This window comes from Aulostomus chinensis, chromosome 2 (assembly GCF_037954235.1).
Source record: "Aulostomus chinensis isolate RoL2024-O1b breed Wild chromosome 2, RoL_Achi_v1.0, whole genome shotgun sequence".
Taxonomy (NCBI): Eukaryota; Metazoa; Chordata; class Actinopteri; order Syngnathiformes; family Aulostomidae; genus Aulostomus; species Aulostomus chinensis.
In genome coordinates this window covers 36,117,197-36,136,303 of record NC_141321.1, presented here as the reverse complement: position 1 = coordinate 36,136,303, position 19,107 = coordinate 36,117,197, and the positions used below count along the sequence as shown (strand labels likewise).

General features: G+C 46.5%; 1 protein-coding gene across 7 annotated transcripts; it reads right to left on the bottom strand.

Moving 5' to 3' along the window:
* Nucleotides 1-324: 324 nt before the first annotated feature.
* On the bottom strand, nucleotides 325-15,932 carry zdhhc1 (zDHHC palmitoyltransferase 1). Of its 7 annotated transcripts, none has more exons than XM_086191970.1 (11): nucleotides 15,372-15,932; nucleotides 14,340-14,562; nucleotides 11,337-11,512; nucleotides 10,028-10,129; nucleotides 7,234-7,358; nucleotides 6,776-6,934; nucleotides 5,797-5,918; nucleotides 3,358-3,446; nucleotides 2,402-2,513; nucleotides 2,189-2,282; nucleotides 325-2,103 (listed from the first exon to the last, which is right to left on the bottom strand). In XM_086191970.1, the coding sequence occupies exons 2-11, from the start codon at nucleotides 14,559-14,561 to the stop codon at nucleotides 1,622-1,624; spliced, it is 1,683 nt and encodes a 560-aa protein (XP_086048096.1). In that variant the 5' UTR covers nucleotide 14,562; nucleotides 15,372-15,932; the 3' UTR covers nucleotides 325-1,621. The 7 variants fall into 7 exon arrangements, with proteins under 7 accessions (XP_086048096.1, XP_086048127.1, XP_086048120.1 ...); XM_086192001.1 differs by having other exon boundaries at nucleotides 6,776-6,892; XM_086191994.1 differs by having other exon boundaries at nucleotides 7,234-7,343.
* Nucleotides 15,933-19,107: the final 3,175 nt, after the last annotated feature.

Sequence of the window (19,107 nt, the reverse complement as noted above, 5' to 3'; positions counted from 1 at the left end):
ATTTTGTTGACAAGGGATCGTTGCCAAGGCAACCACTCCTGACATCATGTAGGGAGGATACACACATGCACACAGACAGATTAACAGCCTGTCAAAATAAAAGCCTGACTTGCTGCTGTTCAGTCTCCACCTTTGGGTTATGAAGTCATCAGTGTGAATTCACAAGCGTAAAGAAAGGGTTTATAATTTTGCAGGTTTCCTCCATCCCTGATGATATTACAGACAGCAGTAATTCATAAATCGAACAAATCTGAGGGCCTCAGCGTGATGTCATTGCCAGCACTACAAACTCATTCACAAACAACCATTAAAACAGATCAGTTTTATCTTTTATTGATAAAAATCACTGACTGGTGAAAAAAGTGACAAACTTCTAAGTTCAAGCTCAAAAACACACCAACATTTGCAAGGAATCATTGAGGTCATTAATTGTTCAGCCAATCGAAACCTTTGATCATCAACAGTTGTGAAAGATACAGGAAAGAGCGTTTCTGAAAAATAGTTTACTGAATTGAAAGGAATCTTTGGACGTAATAATGAAACTAAAAAGAACTTGAAAATCAGTTTCACGAATGAAATTTAATTTGAGCTTTAAAACCCCTCCAACTTTGAGGTGTTTTCACTGATTTCATGACAACGAGAGAGGGTGAATCCCTACACGTTAGCTGCAGCCATAGCACAGTGTTGGCTGCTTGACCACTGTCAATCACCAGTGGCTTGTTAGCTTAGCTCAATGTAGCATAAACACTGTGGACATTGCTAGCTAGTTTTGTTCATAAAAAATGTTCATGTCAGGTAGCTAACCAGCTGCTGGCATTTAGCATAGCAACACAAATTCCATCAAAGAACAATGCTTTGTTTAAGTGGGCTTGTGCTGACAAGAGAAGTATGTCTCCATCTTGTGACCTTCCTAAGTTCAGAACTGCATGGACAAGCACCGTTTGATCACAGCATCTGGACCAACCCTTCAATGAGACTGAAAGACCAGCTGCAGTTTGCAGTGTGTGTGTGTGCCTGTGCGCGGGGGGGCTACACTACTGAGAGGGCTGAGAGCACGTGATTGGCTGAAGAGTAAGAGTGACACATTAGTGATCCATCAATCAGTGAATGAAGTAAATAATCAGTAAATAAAGTTGTGATTATTAATCATCTGAAGAGCCGCTGGGACGTTCAGGCACCACGTGATTGTCAGGAAAAAACAATGTTGTGATTCAATCTTTAAACTCAAGCATGATCGAGACGCTTCGAACAGTTTGTTCCCTCTGGTCATTAAAATCAATAATGTATGACTATTGATCCTTGTCTAGCATAAAGCAAGATATAATACTTTGGACCTGTTGGAAGTCCTGCTGAACAGGAAGTCTGTGGCGCTTGCAGTGACAGCCTTGGTCGGGACTCAAGGCACCCTCTAGCCCTGGTTACTAAGGAGACCAGTGAATGTGATGACACCCTCCGAATCACGACTTGTTACAGCCAACAGTCAGCCGTCATTTCTGACATCCAAAAACAGCAACATCTTTACCATCGATGAATCAATAAATAATCACAAAAGAGCCGTCAAACTAATCCTGGTGGAGGCCACTGGAGGCACATAGCAGTGGTGTGATGGAGTCTGCTCAGGTCATCGCTCCATCCAGGACGCTCCACCCAAGACCAGGGATGCCAGCGAGCTGCTCTGCCTCCTGCAGGGCCTGAGGCCGTCCTCCCGCGCCACTGCTGCCTCTCCACTGGCCAGGCTGACAAAGACAGTCGGAGGCTTGGCGGAGATCATCTCAAACCTCAGCTCGGCGGCACTCTTGTTGCACCTGGATGAGGCAGCTTTCCTCTTAGTTCTGAGCTGGGGGGAGGACATTGGGAACATTGGGACAACTCTCTGCGAGTTGTCTCCACCGCTGGCTGCAGACGATGAGGAGCCCAGTTTGGCCAATGCTACGGGGATCTCCTCCAGAGACTCGGCAGAGTCCGAGTGGTACTCAGCAGGAGGGGCAGCAGCCAGGACAGGGCCCGAGGTGGGAGCCAGAGGGGGTAGAGAGGCCCGCAGAGGGAATGCTGGGAGGGACAGACGTGAACTGGTGGACATGGTGGACACACTGCTGGGTCCTGCTAAGGCAGAAAGATGGAGTCAATATTAGGCTTCACAGGATTGTCCTCACAACTAGAGAGAGAGAGAGAGTATGTGCATACTCACCAGGGGGCGGGGCTACACCAGGGGGCGGAGCTGCAGTCAGGCAGCGATTCTCCCTTGTCGTGTCAGGCAGAACTTTGCGAACCCTCTTCTTTTTCTGTAAAAAATTTTTTTTTACAAAACGCACCAGAAAAAAATGTGAAAAATTATAGATTTCTGATTGACAGATCTGTCGATGTCAATCCATCTGACATCCAGGTGAGTGTGTGTTTTCACCTGTGTATTAAAGTGTGAGTGTTCTGCTGTGTGCTCTGTTGAGACAGTAGACGGGGCCTCTTCCTCCATTACAGGAAGGGACACTCCCCTCACTCTGCCGTTAGCAAGGAACCTGACACACACACACACACACACACACACACACACACACACACACACACACACACACAATATGAAACTAGATGAAACCAGTCAGCCAAGATTTTCAGGATTCAAGATACTTTGTCATTTCCACATATAATGCACATGGGAACAAAATTTCGTTTCTCTCAGCTCTGTTGTTCTGGCATAAAATTGATATAAAATAATATGGAATAAAAATAGAGAAAAGAAAAGTAAAGAACATGTTCTACATGAAAGTACGCACAAACACATTAACGATCGAATGGCACCATGAGATTGAATTTCAGAGTCAGTGAAGCTTAGTTCATGTGAGCTCATGAACTAAGCTTCAGGCGTGGCTAAAGGACACCAAAACCTGGTTGACCCACCAAATTCTGCTAATAAACTCATATTAAGTTTCTGTAATGACATCACTCCCCTGGATAGCATGACCTGGGCCTCCGGTGGCATGATGGCACGCCTTCAATCACAGAAAAGTAATTTCAAGGTCTGAGTCCTCTCGTCGAGAGGCTGCTCTGTGTTGCTGCTGTTGCTTATGTGGGGCAACGGCAAGAGGAGGGGCCATGTGACCGGGATTGTTGTGGCTTGAATCTGCTGCTGAGAAGAGGTCAGTGTATATAAAGTTGAGTGAAACTGATTTATTAACAAATAAACCCTTCTTCCGGTGTTCTTTCTCTCTCTCTCTCACACACACTCTCTTTATTCTACATTGTTGTTTGTTAAGAAAACGGTGTCCACGACAACCAAGGTCCAGCCTCAGCACAGCTTGTTTGCCTGAGCCAGTCACAGTGGGCAGTGGGCTGGACCAGGACTCTACGAGCGTTAGAACTTACTCTGCCCCCCCCCGCACGACAACAGTGGGTGGATCCTCTACGTCCAGCTGAGGGTTGGTGTAGCCCAGCGTCCCAGAGTAGTCCATGTCCTGCAAGGGGACAGTAGGGGACACATCAGCTCAGTTCTACTCTTCATACACGAGAGCATTACCTGCAGGAGGTCTGTGTAGGTTCTCATTCATCCAGGTCATCGTAGATCGAAGCGAAGTAAAATCTGGTCAACTGGACGTAAGTTTATCTTGAAGACGTTTCACCTCTCATCCGAGAGGCTTCTTCAGTTCTAGTGAAGAGTGTGGAAACTCCAGCTTATAAACCTATGTGGGAGTGGTCAGTGCTATTGTGGTGGAAACGACCCTCCCGAGACTCACCTGGCCTCCCCAAACGACAGTCGTTGTGCGGTTGTGAGGTGAAACGTCTTCAAGATAAACTTACGTCCAGTTGACCAGATTTTACTTCGCTTCGATCTACCTGCAGGAGGGTGGTCAAAAGAGGACAAGTGACCCCCACAGTCACAACCGTAACAACTCAGTCACCTGGGTCCACTATTTTATCTTAATTATTACAAATATCTAGTGTTTCATAATCTTTTGCCAAGTCCCTGGTCATCTGCTTCTTAGTTTTGATGAAGTTTTAAGTTTGAGGTGGGATGATGACCAGGGCGGTGCCCATTCGTGTCCCGGCGTATTTCCACTCCAACAGTTAAAATGTGGCATATTTGCCTCGAGATGCATCGTCATCATGAATTCAGTGGACAATGAGGCTTCGTCCATGATGTCCTCCTTTGTCTCACTGGTGGCAGTTTGTGACTTGCACTTTCCTATGTTTGAATATTTGTGAGTCTGGTCTAAGGTCAGCGAAATACTTGTATGTTTATCTATAAACCTTCGAAGTTGCTAAGCAACAGTTCTAATAAAGCGTGACGCCTGAGCATCACTGCTCTTAGAACTTTAAATACAAACTGACATGATGTCACACTGCAGCTGACCGGGAGAACAAGGAAACAGACAGAGGAGGACACTGATGAACTTCCTGGCTCTAAAAAATACAGAACAGCGGATCATTTGTCACTTCCAGGCTGGATTACTGTGGTTCCTCCTATCAGGATCCACTGGTAGTCCCTAAAGACTCCCCAGCTGCTGGTGGACTGACCAGAACCAGGAGAAGACACCATGTCTCTCCTGAACTGGGTTCTCTGCACTGGTTCCTACTCAGATCCACTAAAGAATTCTAGATTCTAGGCTCCTTCATGTCTGACAGAGCTCCTGGTTCCCTACTACCCAGCTAGAACCCGTCACTCCCCAACAGTTGAGGCAGATCAGTGACAGAAATTAGCGAGGGCCACGGGTCGTTTGGCCCCCAGCTTCGCCAAGAATGCCCCCAATAACCACATACCCAGGGCCAAAATTGCCCCAAAGTTTTACCAACAATTCTCTGACCTCCAGGCATTAACAAGTTTGCAGTGCTCACGTGATGCGAGGGTGTGTGCCCCCCCCCACAGATGACGCTCCTCACTGCATGTCCTACGGTAAACCCTGCCTGCCAGAAATACGCCACAATTCAGTCACGCATCACCTTTATAACACTGAGAAAATGCCGCGAAATGTGATGAGCACTGTTTTTTTGCCATACGGCACTGCTTTTTACGCTGTTATCAAGTCCCTCAAGAGAACAGCGTCAACAAAACACTGTATTTATTGTACGTGTGTGCATATCTGTATATCTGTATACCGGTACATATACTGTATATGTGTATATAGATATATATATAAATATATATATGTATATAAAGAGATATATAAATAGATATAGATATATATAGATAGACATAGATAGATAGATATATCTTTATCTATATCTATATCAGTTCTTTTTTAATTTCACAAACTAGTTACTATAAACTTATCATTGAGGCTAACTGCTCGGTTTTAGTACACCTGCGCACTCCTACCCTCTCATTCTGTGGGGTTGCTGTGGAGCGCGACATGAGGAATCAGAGCGCCCCCTACTGGAAACACAAAGACATAATTTCTAAGAAAAACACCATATTCACGGCATTTTAGTCCTGAAAATTACGTGTTAAAATCAGCGTTAATCAGCCAACTTTTACCCGATTACTGATTATGCTCTGATGGCTATAATCGGCTGATTAAATCGGTTGGCCGATTAATTGGTCGGGCCCTAAAAATGACCAAGCTCAAACTACAGTATTTTTCCACGGCCCCCAATCATTTTAAAAGTAACCCCATTTTTTAGATCATGGGGGCCAAAATTGCCCCCAAAATAATTTGTTATTTTCATACCCTGAGGCAGATGGCCACCCACATGTTACAGACAGTTTCTGTCTCCACTGTCTCACGGAGAATTGTGGGGTCTCTTGAATAAATTCCCTCAGTGTCGTCCTGGACCTGCTCTCAGCGATCACAGTGATTTGTCTCTGACCTTGACGAAGTTGATCGACGGAGCTGCCGTCTCCTTCACTGTGGCTGGTTTCCTGACGTCTCTGCTGTTGTGCCGGTGGCGCTGACGCACTATGTACTCATAGGTACTGAGCCTGTTCCACACTGGATGTGGGGACACACACACACACACACACACAGTCATTATGTCATGCATAAGTTTTGACCTGACTGATCCTCCTGCATCAGTTCTGATCTTCTCAGTAACGCTGGGACATTCCAGCTGCCTGCTTCCAGGGAGAACTCAAGTTTGATCAGGACGTTTCCTTGTAGGTATTTGTTCAAACTGGTCTGTCATTAGACAGACGCGGATGTGGCGAGTTTGAGTTATAATAGATGGTCCGTGACGCTGAAGATGTGTAAGAGATTCACCTCAGCGTGATTGCCCTTCCTCATCAGCTGCGTCACATGACACTGTCTCTAAAAGACAGGACAGGAGGACGAAAATCAACACGCTGCGACTGGTTAATTAAACAGTGAATGCGTTCATCGAGGATGGTCGAGTTCTGCCCAAAGAAAAAATCTGCACATGGCAGATAAGATGGCCTGACGCACTTTCACTGAAATTACTGTTCACCTGGTGATGTCACAACTTTCACAGAGGTCACGTCCAAGCTCCTGCTGGCTGGTCAAGCATCAGTCAGACACGTTAACAGTGTATATATATATGTATATATATATATACACACACACACACAGTATTTATGCTTATGTAGTTGTAAGGTTTTTTTTTTTGGACAAAGTACCCGGAACCTTAAAGCCAATTTTTTTCTTTTATTATGACCTTGAAATTCTCCGCAAAGTCTTAATGATCACTGTTAGCACTGCACCTACGATCAAGTCTGATGGATTTAAACGATGACTGGGAGAGGTGGCAGCACTACACAGGGTTATGTGCCTGGTCAGTCAGTCAGTCAAACAAACACACAGCCATACAGTCAGATAAACAGGTGTGTAGTTACTCAGGTAGACGTGGAAACACAGCAGGTGACTGAGCAGCACAGACGACAGGAGACTCAGACTGATGGTGACGGCAGCCACAACAGGAATGACAGCAGCTGCGGCTCTGACGGGTGCCACTGGCAGGAAGACAAACCACACACCTGTCTCATTCCTCACTGCTTGAGCATGCACACACACGCACACACACACACACACACATACACACACACACACACACACACTTTTATAAGTCACTGACAGGCTACATAGCAAAATGCTACAATGGCGGTCAGAGGTGAGTATGAAACTAAGCCAGAAGTGACGGCCTTCAGCCTGAATCTGTGTGTCGCAGCACTTTATAAATTAAAATTCAGCTAAAGCTACTTTTGTTTCATTTTATTCATTTTGTTCCAACATTTTTTTTCAAATTCTATTACCGTATTTGCATTCTCGAATGGGATCAGAAGTCAGAACCTACCGAAGAAGTTTTTGTCCGTGCGTAGTTTGGAAGGATCCAGAAAGAACTCGATGAAGACATAGGAGGTGACAACCAGAACCAGGCTGACGCCCAACAGAGCTGAGACCACACTGTGGAGGAAGAGCCTGCAGAATTCACATGCCACATCACAACATCTCAGCATCTCATCATGCTTGTGCTGCATTACACTGCCTTGATGTTATCATCCCTGTAACTGGCGCCACCTCCCCCACTGTTTCTCCCTCCCAGCATTTCACTGGGCCCTATGAAACACAACCCCTATGACCTCAGCTGTACTTCAGGGGTTAGTAGCCACTGTTGCTGAGCTCCGATGGGAACCACAGTAGCTCCATCCATCCATCCATCCCTCCATCCATCATCCATCCCTCCATCCATCCATCCATCCATCATCATCCATCCATTCATCCATCCATCATCGATCCATCCATCATCCATCCATCATCATCCATCCATCATCCATCCATCATCATCCCTCCATCATCATCCATCCATTCATCCATCCATCCATCCATCATCATCCATCCATCATCCATCCATCAACCCTCCATCCATCATCATCCATCCATTCATCCATCCATCATCATCCCTCCATCATCATCCATCCATTCATCCATCCATCATCATCCATCCATCATCCATCCATCAACCCTCCATCATCCTTCCATCCATCCATCATCCCTCCATGTTCCCCCTCTTCTCCTGTTGAGGGTGGTGGGGGTGGAGCCTATCCCAGCAGCCTTCCCCCTGGACAGGTCACCAGTCCATGGCAGGGCCAACACATAGAGACAGACAACCATTGGCTCTCCCAGCCACGCCTACGGTCAATTTAGAGTCTGGATTAACCTGGTCCCTCTTGATGTCTTTGGACTGTGGAGGAAGCTGGAGTACCAGAGAGAACCCAGCAGGAACAGGGAGAACATGGAGACTCACCCAGAAAGACCCCGTGCTGCAGCCGGGGCTCCACCCACAACCTTCTTGCTGGGGGGCCACAGGGAGGACCACTGCTCCACCGGGCCGCCTGCCACAGTAGCTCACAGTGACAAAATGAAGTCAACCACATAGAAACTAATAAACAAAGGGGCTATGGAATTTAGTGTTGTGGCCTGACACTGGAGTATCTGGTGTGAGGTAATCGCCACCCTGCCCGGAAAACAGCACCGCTTCACGCTACTTCTCTCCTACTACGATCACATTTACAAGGCTTTTTCATTCTCCATAATGCTCTTATCAATTACACATTGTGTGCGTTTTGCCTAAAAAGTCACTAGAATAGGCAGCTATGCTGCAATGGTTTAACTGTTAGTTTTAGATTTCAAGTTTTGTTTGGTTATTACATTCTAATGTAATTGGTAGATATTCAGTTTTGTCTTTCAAATTTTCATCTGTTTTTTTTTGTTGTTCTTAATAATTTCTATTCTATTCTATTCCGTAGCTCAGGTTAATATAAAAAAACACAAATAACTTTTGGTCAGAAACGGAACTATCCAGTCCAGTCCAGTCCAGCCAGTTACTCCAGCTTGCCGGCACTGAGAGCTGTGACAGTCCACAGTTTCTGAGTGTAGTGTGAGCTGAGGTGGGGATCAGTGAGCTCCTTGCTTGGGGCTCCCTCTGTCCACTGCACTCTCCCCGGCTGCTCCACACTGACAGACTATGAAGAGGATGTTCACACAATAGTGTGAAACATAAATGATGTGTTCATGACGTGGGTGGAGGTGTACACCAAGAGTGTGACCATCACAGGGGGCAGTTCACAGTCGAAGCTTCTGTGATATGTGACATTTAGCGGTTAAATTAAGTTCATCATTCAGTCCAGCGTTTGGCTGAACATCAAACTGGATGGAACTTTTTACAGCATTCCAGGCACAGAATCAGTCAGTCAGTGGCTCAAATATGCATATTTTAGGACGGACACCTGACAACTTGTATGGAGTTCGCATGCGCTGACGTCCTTGTGCAGAAGAGGACTCGGTAATCATTCTTGGAGGTGCCCTCACATACCGCAAAATTGGCAAGACGACGGCTGCCGCCAGATCTGGATCTCCACACCTGACCGTCATCTGCAACGCAATTCACGAGGTTGGCAGAGTGGCGCAACAACTGACTGTTCGCTCATGAACAGAAACGCAAAATGGACACCATCTCGGAGGAGTTGGCCGCTCTGCGTACAGAGTGATGTTGAAGACCAGTAAATATAAATTTATATGAATTGGTTTGGACTGAAAGAGAAGACGGATTGGAATGTGTGCTCCTCTGCCCGAAACCAAACACAGCAACCTCATCGGCTACTGAAGGACATCCACCCCATTGTTTATCCTCCAGGAGAACTCCACCTGCCTTGGTGACGCAAATGGCACGTACTATCCCCCCCTTCCCCGTTGTGCTCCTGACCCCTGACCCCCATTCCCCCTCCCCTTCTCCTACCCAAATCCCGCCTCTGCCCTCTCCACCTCCCTTGGGGTGGCAGCGCCGACCTTGGCTGCAGCCTACCCCCCCAGGGTTGGCGGCACAGCCCACGCTGTGATGCCTCACTCTCACTTGCCTCCATTGGGACAACAGAGTGCTCAAGTTTAGCGTACATACACAACAAATGTATAGGTGCTCTCGTTAATTCTGAAGTGTACCATTATTACGATCAACCTGTAGTAATTGTGACTGTTTCTGAGAGCTGCACCAGGCATTTGAGTGTGTAGTTCCGTTTCGCCCTGGGCTCAATCCCTTGGTGACAAATAAACTGAGTCTATACATACAGAAGTGAAGGAAAGTGGAAACTCACTTGTAGTTTCTGCTTCCTACACAGTTGTTGAGCCACCGGCAGTGATGGTCGAAGTTGGCAACACACTTGTTACAGGCACTGCAGTGTTTTGACTTTAGTCCTCTGAAAAACACACACACACACACACACACACACACAGTAAAATATCAGGGTCTTTAAATCAAAAAGCTTAAAGCCTGTGGTAGTCAGACAGATCAAGTAAATGAAGCTCAGCTGAGGTCAGTTGGGAAAAACTCTCATCCTCTCAGGTGCATCTCACTGGGCTGTGCTGCGTCCGAATTGCCAAGTAGCAACCTACGTCCTTATGCTACGACCTACCACTACAGCCTACTGCTACAACCTAAACACAGCAGCACCATTCAGACACCCTAGAACAGGGGTGGGCAACCATGTGCCACGGAGGGCCGTGTGTATGCAGGTTTTCCTTCCAACCAAACACTTTAACAGGTGATTCTACTGATTAACACTCTTCTGTGGCTGAAGGTGTGTTAATCAGTGGAAACGCGACGCGGTTTGAACACACCTTTACAGGTGCATTCATGTGCTTAATAATAGAGAATGAATGAAGGGTGCGTTCAGAGTGAAGTGCAGTACAACAGTCAGGCCAGCAGGTGGGGCTTTCATTGGTGCTGTCTACCTATGCGGTATCTGTGCTCTGCCAGCAGAGGTCGTGCTTCACCACCAATCTTCTATGGTGTCTGAATGGTGCCGCCGTGTTTAGGTTATAGGAGTAGGCTGTAGCGGTAGGTCATAGCAGGAGGACGTAGGTTGGTACTTGGCAGTTCGGACGCAGCCATAGACCTGCAGTATTCTACAACAAAGCTAGCAACAGCACCCTCTACCACTTGACAGCTTACCTGAAAATCTATCAAACAGCAGGGATGAGTTAAGATTTCAGGTTCCCTACAGAAGTCTTAAGTGTGAGGGACGTGTGTATTTAGCGTTCGTGCTGTCTCGGTGTGCCCAGCCACTACTTGTACCACAAAGGTTGACGATAGCAGCAGTTTGAATCATTTAATGGTTTTACGTTTTGACCCAGTTCCTCCTGGTCTCCTGAGATCAGCTGTTGGATGACCTGGTTTCTGTTAGACAACTGAGGCTTGAATCCACTGTTGTCAGAGCCCCTTAAATATTCACACCATGTTGAGGGACGCTGCTGCCACAAGGCCCACCAGCAACCAAACAAAAAAGATTGGAATTTATAGTTTTAAACAGTTTCATACTGACCTACATAGACTGTTGTGAGTTGCTATGGTTGATCAGATCAGTAATGAATACTGGTCAACACATCCTGTGTGGTGATACTCACACATCCACCTGGCACAGGTAGCAGTGGCAGTTCTCGATGACGTGGGCATGTTTAGTGCGGTCAAACATGGGAACTGGACCCTTGTGGCTCTTCGTCCTGACATTGTGGTCAGCAGGGTCAACGGACACAGCCATGATGTGGACACACAGGTGACAGACGAATACAATGCCCGTACACTGGCTCACAGATAAGGCTGAACATGGATCCAGGAGTCCTTCTCACCATCTTTAACATGTGACGTCACCTAGACCTTCATGAAGTATTTCACCTTCCTCAATAAATCAGCTCTTGATCTGACCTAAAAAGTGGACTTTAAATTCAGCTCCTTCAAGGTTCTGGTGGTGAAACCCACACTATTATCTAAAAACCACTTGATCCAGGGAGCAGGACTTCATCTTGTGGTCATAGACCACCTAGTCCTTATTCACAGTTTTTTATTAGGTCAGAGAGTTCATCCCTGACATTATTACTCACTCTGATAAGATCTAAGTCTTTAGCCATTAACAGGGGAAGTCCCAGATGTTTGTTTGGTCCTGGATCTCATCAAACTCAGGAGCCTCCTTCTGCTCAGCTGAACCTCTTTTTCTGCTCAACAATTCTTAAGATTTTTTTGATCAGACACAAATTTTCCTTCTGCTGCAACTCATACATGCAGATTCTCAGTGTTCACAGACTTTAGGACTGTTTCTCTAGAAACTCGCCCAACAAAGTGTCAGCTTCAAAACCACAATCTGCCTCCTGGACCTCCTGCCAACTAAACTCCTCCAGGGTCCCTGGTCTTCTTTAAGTTCCACAAACTTAATGACATAAATGCTGCACTCTGGACTGGCATCGTCCCCTGTCACTAGGGCTGTCGTGGTCAAACCTCTACTCCAGACACCCCAATGTGACCTGAGTCTCTCAACAACTATAGAGCAGTCTCAACAGACCATTATGATGTCAGTACTAGAGAGAGTAGTGCCCCAGCAACTCTCTCCTCACTGATTTGAGTATCATACTGCAGTCTGCGTTCAGGTCAGCTCACCTGAGACTGCACTCACTAAGGTGGTAAACAACATTCTGCTTCACATGGACTTCAGTTCTGCCTCTATTCGTCTGTTCCTGGACCTGCAGCCTTCCACACGTCCACACCTCAATCTTTTAGACCAACTGTCTAGAAGCTGTTTGGCAGCTCAGGCCTGGGTCTTACCTGGATTTGGTCTTATTTATCTAAAAGAACGCAGTTTCTCTCCTGTGATACGAATGTCTCAGTATTCAATGATGGGAAATACGGAGTACCACAGGGCTCAGATCCTGGCCCTCTCCTCGTCACCCCTCCACTACTATGCTGGCGACGAGCAGCTTTTTGTCCACGAAAGCAGATGATTAGAGGCCTGCTTGCCTGTGGTGAAACCCTGGGTGTCATGTGACTTCCTGCTCTCATGCCCGTGTTTCTTCCAGACTCTATTATTGATTATTGATGACTACTGTCTGGTCTGATACCTGCTGCACTAAAAATCCCCAAATGGTTCAGAACGCTGCAGCCTGAGTCTTGACTAAAACCAGAACATTTGATAACTTGACTCAGATCTTGGCGTCACTTCATTGGCTCCCTGTTCATGTCAGACTCTGATGACCTATGAAGCTGTGAATGACTGGCCCCGCCCCCTTCCTACCTCTCTGAGCTGGTCAAACCTTATATCCTGTCTAGTGTCTTCTGTGTGTCCCAGAGTTACCCAGAAGGCAGCGGAGTGTTTTCCTCTGGAATAACCGCCTGCCTCTATTGGACAGCTCAATCCAAACCTCAGACTGCTCTATTCAGCCGGACCTTGGATTAGTGCTGAGTCTGGGTTCAGCTAAGGTCGCTGGGCTGGTCCCAGTCTCACTGGAGCTCATCACCCCAGGAAGTCTAGTCTAGATTACTGACCTGCTGACCAGAACCCTGGATTAAAGACTGTAGCTAGGAGCTCGTTTTGACTGCTGCAGCTCTCTGACCCGCTGTTTCCTGTGTTTCTCTGTCTGTCTCTGGAGGTCCGTCCCCTCTCGGGTCTTGGATCAGAACCTAAGAGTTCTGTTTCTCACTATGACTACTTTGTGACTCATAATGTTTTTGTTTTTTTTATTGCTATTCTTTTATAACATCTCTCCTCTCCGAGGTTTCTGCCTGCTTCTAAGTTAAAAGGGGTTTTAACAGTTCGGTGCAAGAAAAAGTCCATGGCAAAGACTGTGGTGCTAACAGTCGTCCATCGACTTTGACTGTCCTTCTTCTGACGGAGATGATGCGTGTACGGCCAATCAATAATCAATATGTGGATATGAACTGAATCAAAGAGTGGCACAGCACATGCATTTTCACCAATGGAGATATAAATGGGTAGAATACTCAGATGAACGCGATGCGTAATGTGATTGTAGCAATGGGCATTGCAAACAACAATCAATAGAAATTAAACTGACCGTGCAAGTTGAGCGTGACATAAGTGGATCTCAACTTTTCCAGACGGTCTAGTGTTTACAATGATAGAAGAGCGTTCAACAGGATTCAAACCAACTCTTTGCTTCATCCAAACAGCAAGAGGAAGCAGAGCAGTGCTGGTCAGGTCCTCCACATTAAAACAGATGTGTCACATTTATGTCTAAAAATGATCCTGTGTGACTTTTTTTGTCAAAAGCAGAAAAGTGAGAATTTCTTCTGAATTCTGCTCAGAGGACACATCTGACAGGCCTCAGTCTCAGAAATGCTCTGTGCCGCCTGTTGAGCTGCACTGTCAGCATCACATAATGCTCATTTATTCATGCAGGTTTTATTTTGTTTAAATATATCTAAGAATCATTTGCCAGTCGTCTATTTGTATTTCATTTTTAAGAGTTTTATTTGATTTACAGTGATTTTAAATTTGGAAATCTTTATTTGAACCATCATGAAGAATAACTGAATGGTGACAAAAACAACTGAGAGACTTATGAGAACTCTTATTTTGTGTCTCGTTACACCCCAACAGTCAGTGGCTAATGGAAGGATACAATGTAGCCAGCGGGGATCCAGTGTGCCGGCAGCAGAGGGACAAACACACCAAGGCCGGTGATGGCAAAGTAGACGTAGAGTAGCCAGGCCAGGAGCTGAAATGGGTGTGGTGGCCAACTCCAGCCATTGGTCCGAGAGCAGAGCGGCACGTCGGCTTGATGGGGCCCATCTTCCCCGCCGACCGGCGCTGTGCGGTTTGGGTTCCTATTGCATACGTCCATCCTGAAATACCACACTTGTTAGCTACGTGACTTTCATTTGTCAGACAACCTGCTGCCGATGTAAATCAGACATAACTAGCAGGACCAAAGACTTAAATGAAGCCAAGTGCCACCTTTTGCTGAATAGAATGCTGGTAAAAGACCCCAAGTTCAGAGTACAGTTAATTACTGATCAGTTAATCACTCTCTTCTTCAAAGGAAACAACAACTGGTTAGCTAAGTTGTGAAGAAGAAGCAGTGGCATCTTTGCCTCTGCTGCTAACATCCATCATATCTTTTAGTTTCTATTCCTGTTTAAAGTGCGCTTACATGTTAGTGTATTGATCACCAGATCCTCTAATACCTGTTGTCAATCAATAACTATCAATGTGGAGGGGAATTCAATTTTTCCTCTGTTCCAGGTGAACTGTAAACTATCAGTAAATGAACTATAATCTATATTTTCCACCTACTGGAAATGTCCAGTGGATCTGGTGATGAGCATCCAGTCTAATTAATAGATGTAGGCATTGGTCGTAGTCGTGGTAGTACTCAAAGTAGGAGTAGTAATAGTAGCGTGAACATGTTTCCCATCATGATCACCGCTGATGATCAGCTGACTGAGGTTTGATCAGCTCTGGCATTGATCAAAATTCTGATCGATACATACAATCGGAGGATTTGTAATATCGCGGTATCAGTACAGTGCACTTGCGTTAGTCGGTCACCGACGCTCGTGTCGTCCGTTATTTCACAGGATTGACATCAATAAACTTAAATCGTTACTTCTCCTTTTAACTTTCTCCAGCATTCACTTCCCACTCTGCTTACCTGTTAAGCACCGGGTAACGGGACTCCTGTGGTTTGGTCTTCCAGTCCGCAGCCTCTCATTTCATCCCGGATCCAGGCCGGTGCGGCGGCGTTCCGCGGTCAGGTTCCCCCGGGACACGGCTGCAGGCTGTGTCCGTGCGGCTCGAACCGGATTCTCGGACTCCGTCCAGAGGGGCAGCGCCCAACAGAGAGCGTCCCGGTTCAGCCGTTAACTCACATCCATCCTCGAAGATGACCGAGCTCCTTGCTAACCCGCTACACCGACCTGCTGAGCCCAAGGATGCCCGTTAATTACGATCATCCGGATGATGTCGAGGCGGACGCGGCGCTAACCACCAAAAGCTAACAGTTCGGGTTTGTCAACTAGCGGCTAACAACAGACCGGCGCGGTGACCGCAAGCCGCTATTAGAAGTCCCGCCTTTTAATTTAACATTTCGGCGTTAGAGATTAGATAGGCAGCATTTACATTCTGACTTGCTAGTTGGCCTGTTCGCCCACTAGCCTGCTAGCCGGGCTGCTGCTTCCGCCTAGGCCTGTACGCTGTTTCCCTGGTAACCTTCCAGCTCTGCTCCTATTGGTCAATGAGCTCGGTGCCCCCCGAAGCCTGAGCTGATGGCGAAGGACCAGCAGAGGGCGGCAGGCTGACAGAAACTCGACGGAAATTTTGACCCTGAAATGAATTTGTCCTCCTTCGAGTCATCAGGCAGGGCGGAGGTCAAATTCATCCAGGCTCAGTCTTGGCTCCGATCACAGTCATTGCCTCCCACAAGCACACAGTCATGGAGAAACAAAACCACACTTTGCTTTTATTTTGTTAATATTCATCACTTTGTGTTTCCTAAAATTACAAACAATAAATAAAATATAAAAAGTGAAAATAAATTGTTCATCTGAAATGTTCGTTGTGAGCGTTTGCTCAGTAACTCCAAAAGACCTTTTACAAAAAGAGCGTCATTCCCAACCTTCATCACTGACAATGCAAAGCCATAACACGTACAAAAAATTTGGCCACTACAAGTCTTTAGCCAACCATGATGATTTGAATCGTTTCAAGTTTCTGCCAGATCATATTGTCCTTGTTTATGTGCCACCTGAAATATCTGTTAGCAATGAAAATGACAAAAACAGTTGGTCACAAAAACACGCCAACATGCAGAGTTGGTGAGTCAGGACACAGAACCTCGACAAAGACATTGACAGCCTCTGCAGATGATCCAGAATGCAGCAGCACGTCTGGTCTTCAACCAGCCCAAAAGGGCACATGTCACCCGCTGCTGGTTTCTCTTCACTGGCTTCCAGTGGCAGCCAGGATCAAATTCAAGGCACTTCTCTTGGCTTACAAAACAATCCCAAGAACGGCTCCAGCCTACCTGGAATCCCTGATCCAGGTCTACTCTCCTTCTGGCCCACTACGCTCTGCATGCCAAAGACGCCTGGTGCTTCCAGCCCAGCGCTGCTCCAAATCTCTAGCCAGACTCTTCTGTTGTTCCCAAATGGTGGAACCAACTTCCAAACTCTGTGCGTCCTGCTGAGTCCCTTTCTACTTTTAAGAGACAATTGAAGACTCAATTGTTCAGAGAGCACCGAGGCACTGAACCTGACTCTGCTCCTCTTTGGGTTTGAATCAGTCAGAGGGTCCAAGACCCAGCACTTAGTGACTATGTAGCACTAACTGGGTTGTGTGATGTTGTATGTTTGTTATATAAAAAAAAAAAATTTAAAAAGGGAGGGGGGGGCGGCACTTCTTCTGCCACTAGATGGCAGTACCTGTGACCAAATCACAACTGAAGCACTTTTGCGCTTCCTATGGGTTTTTCCTTAATTAGGTCTGAATTCTTGCTTGTGTTGTACGTCGCTTTGGACAAAAGCGTCTGCTAAATGAAATTGTAGAATTGTAGAATTGTAGAATGTTGCTGACATCAAGTGAGCCAGAGACGCCCAGGTGGACGCGGACGACCTCCACACATGGGGCCTCACTCAAGGAAACACTGTTACGCACAAAGTTGTTATTATGATTCTTTAAATACTCAATGTTGTCTTCCAGACGGGAGGCAAAGGCTGGTGGCTGCTCACAACATGCGTCTTGAAGCCTGGCGGGGATTTTTTAGGTTCCTGCTGGATTACAAACAAACAGTCATGGCTCATCTGAAAAAATACCCTCTGAATCATCTCCAGCAGGAAGTTTATTGTTTTTCTGAGTGGACGGATTCAAGAGAAACAACAAACATTCGTCGTCTTGACTCTGATCATGTGACCACATCAGCCACACTCAGCAACATCAGCTTTCCTCTTCTTGACTGTAACTTGAACTCAGATTCTTTGAATGAAGTTGTGGTTATGAAACACTTCTGAAGGTTTTCCAGTTGAGGAGGTTAAATGTTTCCTTGGTGTGAACCGCCCCCCTGAGGTTCCAGCTCAACTGTTGCTTTCCTGAAGATAGAACAAGCCATCTGACTCATAACTAGGCAGGAATCCACATTTTGGGTTTCTCTCTGCTGTGAAGGTTTGAGTCCAGGGCATCCAGGGGCGTGACCTCCAGGGGCGTGGCCTCCAGGGGCGTGGCCTCCAGGCCCTGAGTACAAACAGGGGCCAAGACGAGGATGACATTGGCCTTACATAACAAGCTGCCCCCAAACCTACTGAGGGGAACCGGCCTGTGATGCATCTCCAGTGGCAGGATGCTGCTCACCAACAGCTTCCTGCTGCCAACCATCTGTTGGCGTCTACCTGTTGTATTTGTCTGGTGAGTTCTGAATAATGAGGTGCCCAGCAGGTAACTTGGTGCTGCCCCCTCACTGCAGCGCCACATCCAGGAGCCCAACTCTTCGACTGGCAGAAAGAAGTTTTCTCTCTCTCTCTCTCTCTCCCTCTTTCTCTCACACACACACACACACACACAGAAAACAGTTTCAGAAAAAAAGTTGCTTTAATTCTATCAAACAATGGAGTGAACATATTACAACAGTTTGAGTTTTTTTGTTTGTTTTTTTTACATTTTGATACAAAATTCACAGTTTCGGTGACAAAAGAAAAGACGCGATAAAAGCGTGGGCCTGATGATGAGGAGCAGTCAGGCCGCCACGCCGGGACACTCTCTGAACACAGCTGAGTCTGACCCAGAATCTGACCTTTTATTTTGAAAATGCTACTGTGGATGATCTGATTGTCAACGCTGTCAGAAAAAGGGTACCCAGTTGAACAGGATAAGAGTTCTGTCCACTGGACTGCCAGCCAGCAGGTTCTAAGCCAAGGCCCTGTACAGTGCACCGTGCTCCGCTTTTTCAGCTTTTACATACTGATGAATGAACCTGAAAAGGGGCGTGTCTTACATAAATAGGCTGAAGTCCACAATTCATTACATCATCATAACTGGATACATATCTTGAAAGTTTGATTCAACTGCCACAGGGGACCAAAGACCTGTTCTGTGCTTTTATTGTTGAGGTCTACAGTCACACCTGACCAGAGGAAGGTTGTTCCTGAACGTACATTTCCTGACTGGAGGGGAGGAACCTCATTCCAGACAAGAACGCCGTCCTCGCTCTGCCGTGTGCAGTGTTCCATCCAAGATGGAAGCAGGGCAGAGATACGCTTCCAGGATCAGATGAAGGGGACCAACACAAAAAGGTTCCCGCCAACCAATGAGGCGTCACCGTGTCTGTAGCAGCTTGACTCGTTTAAAGGCTTCTGACATTTGCATGGGTGGAATTTGTTCCATACTGACCAAAACGACCA

What these genes read in the sequence shown, in the direction of transcription:
- zdhhc1 (XM_086191970.1), bottom strand. Translation starts at nt 14,561, where the DNA reads ATGGACGTATGCAATAGGAACCCAAACCGCACAGCGCCGGTCGGCGGG. An exon ending in GTAGGAAGCAGAAACTACAA is followed by an intron (nt 7,359 to 10,027) that starts GTGAGTTTCCAC and finishes TGAATTCTGCAG; the next exon opens with GCTCTTCCTCCACAGTGTGG. An exon ending in CGTCGATCAACTTCGTCAAG is followed by an intron (nt 3,447 to 5,796) that starts GTCAGAGACAAA and finishes GTCCCCTTGCAG; the next exon opens with GACATGGACTACTCTGGGAC.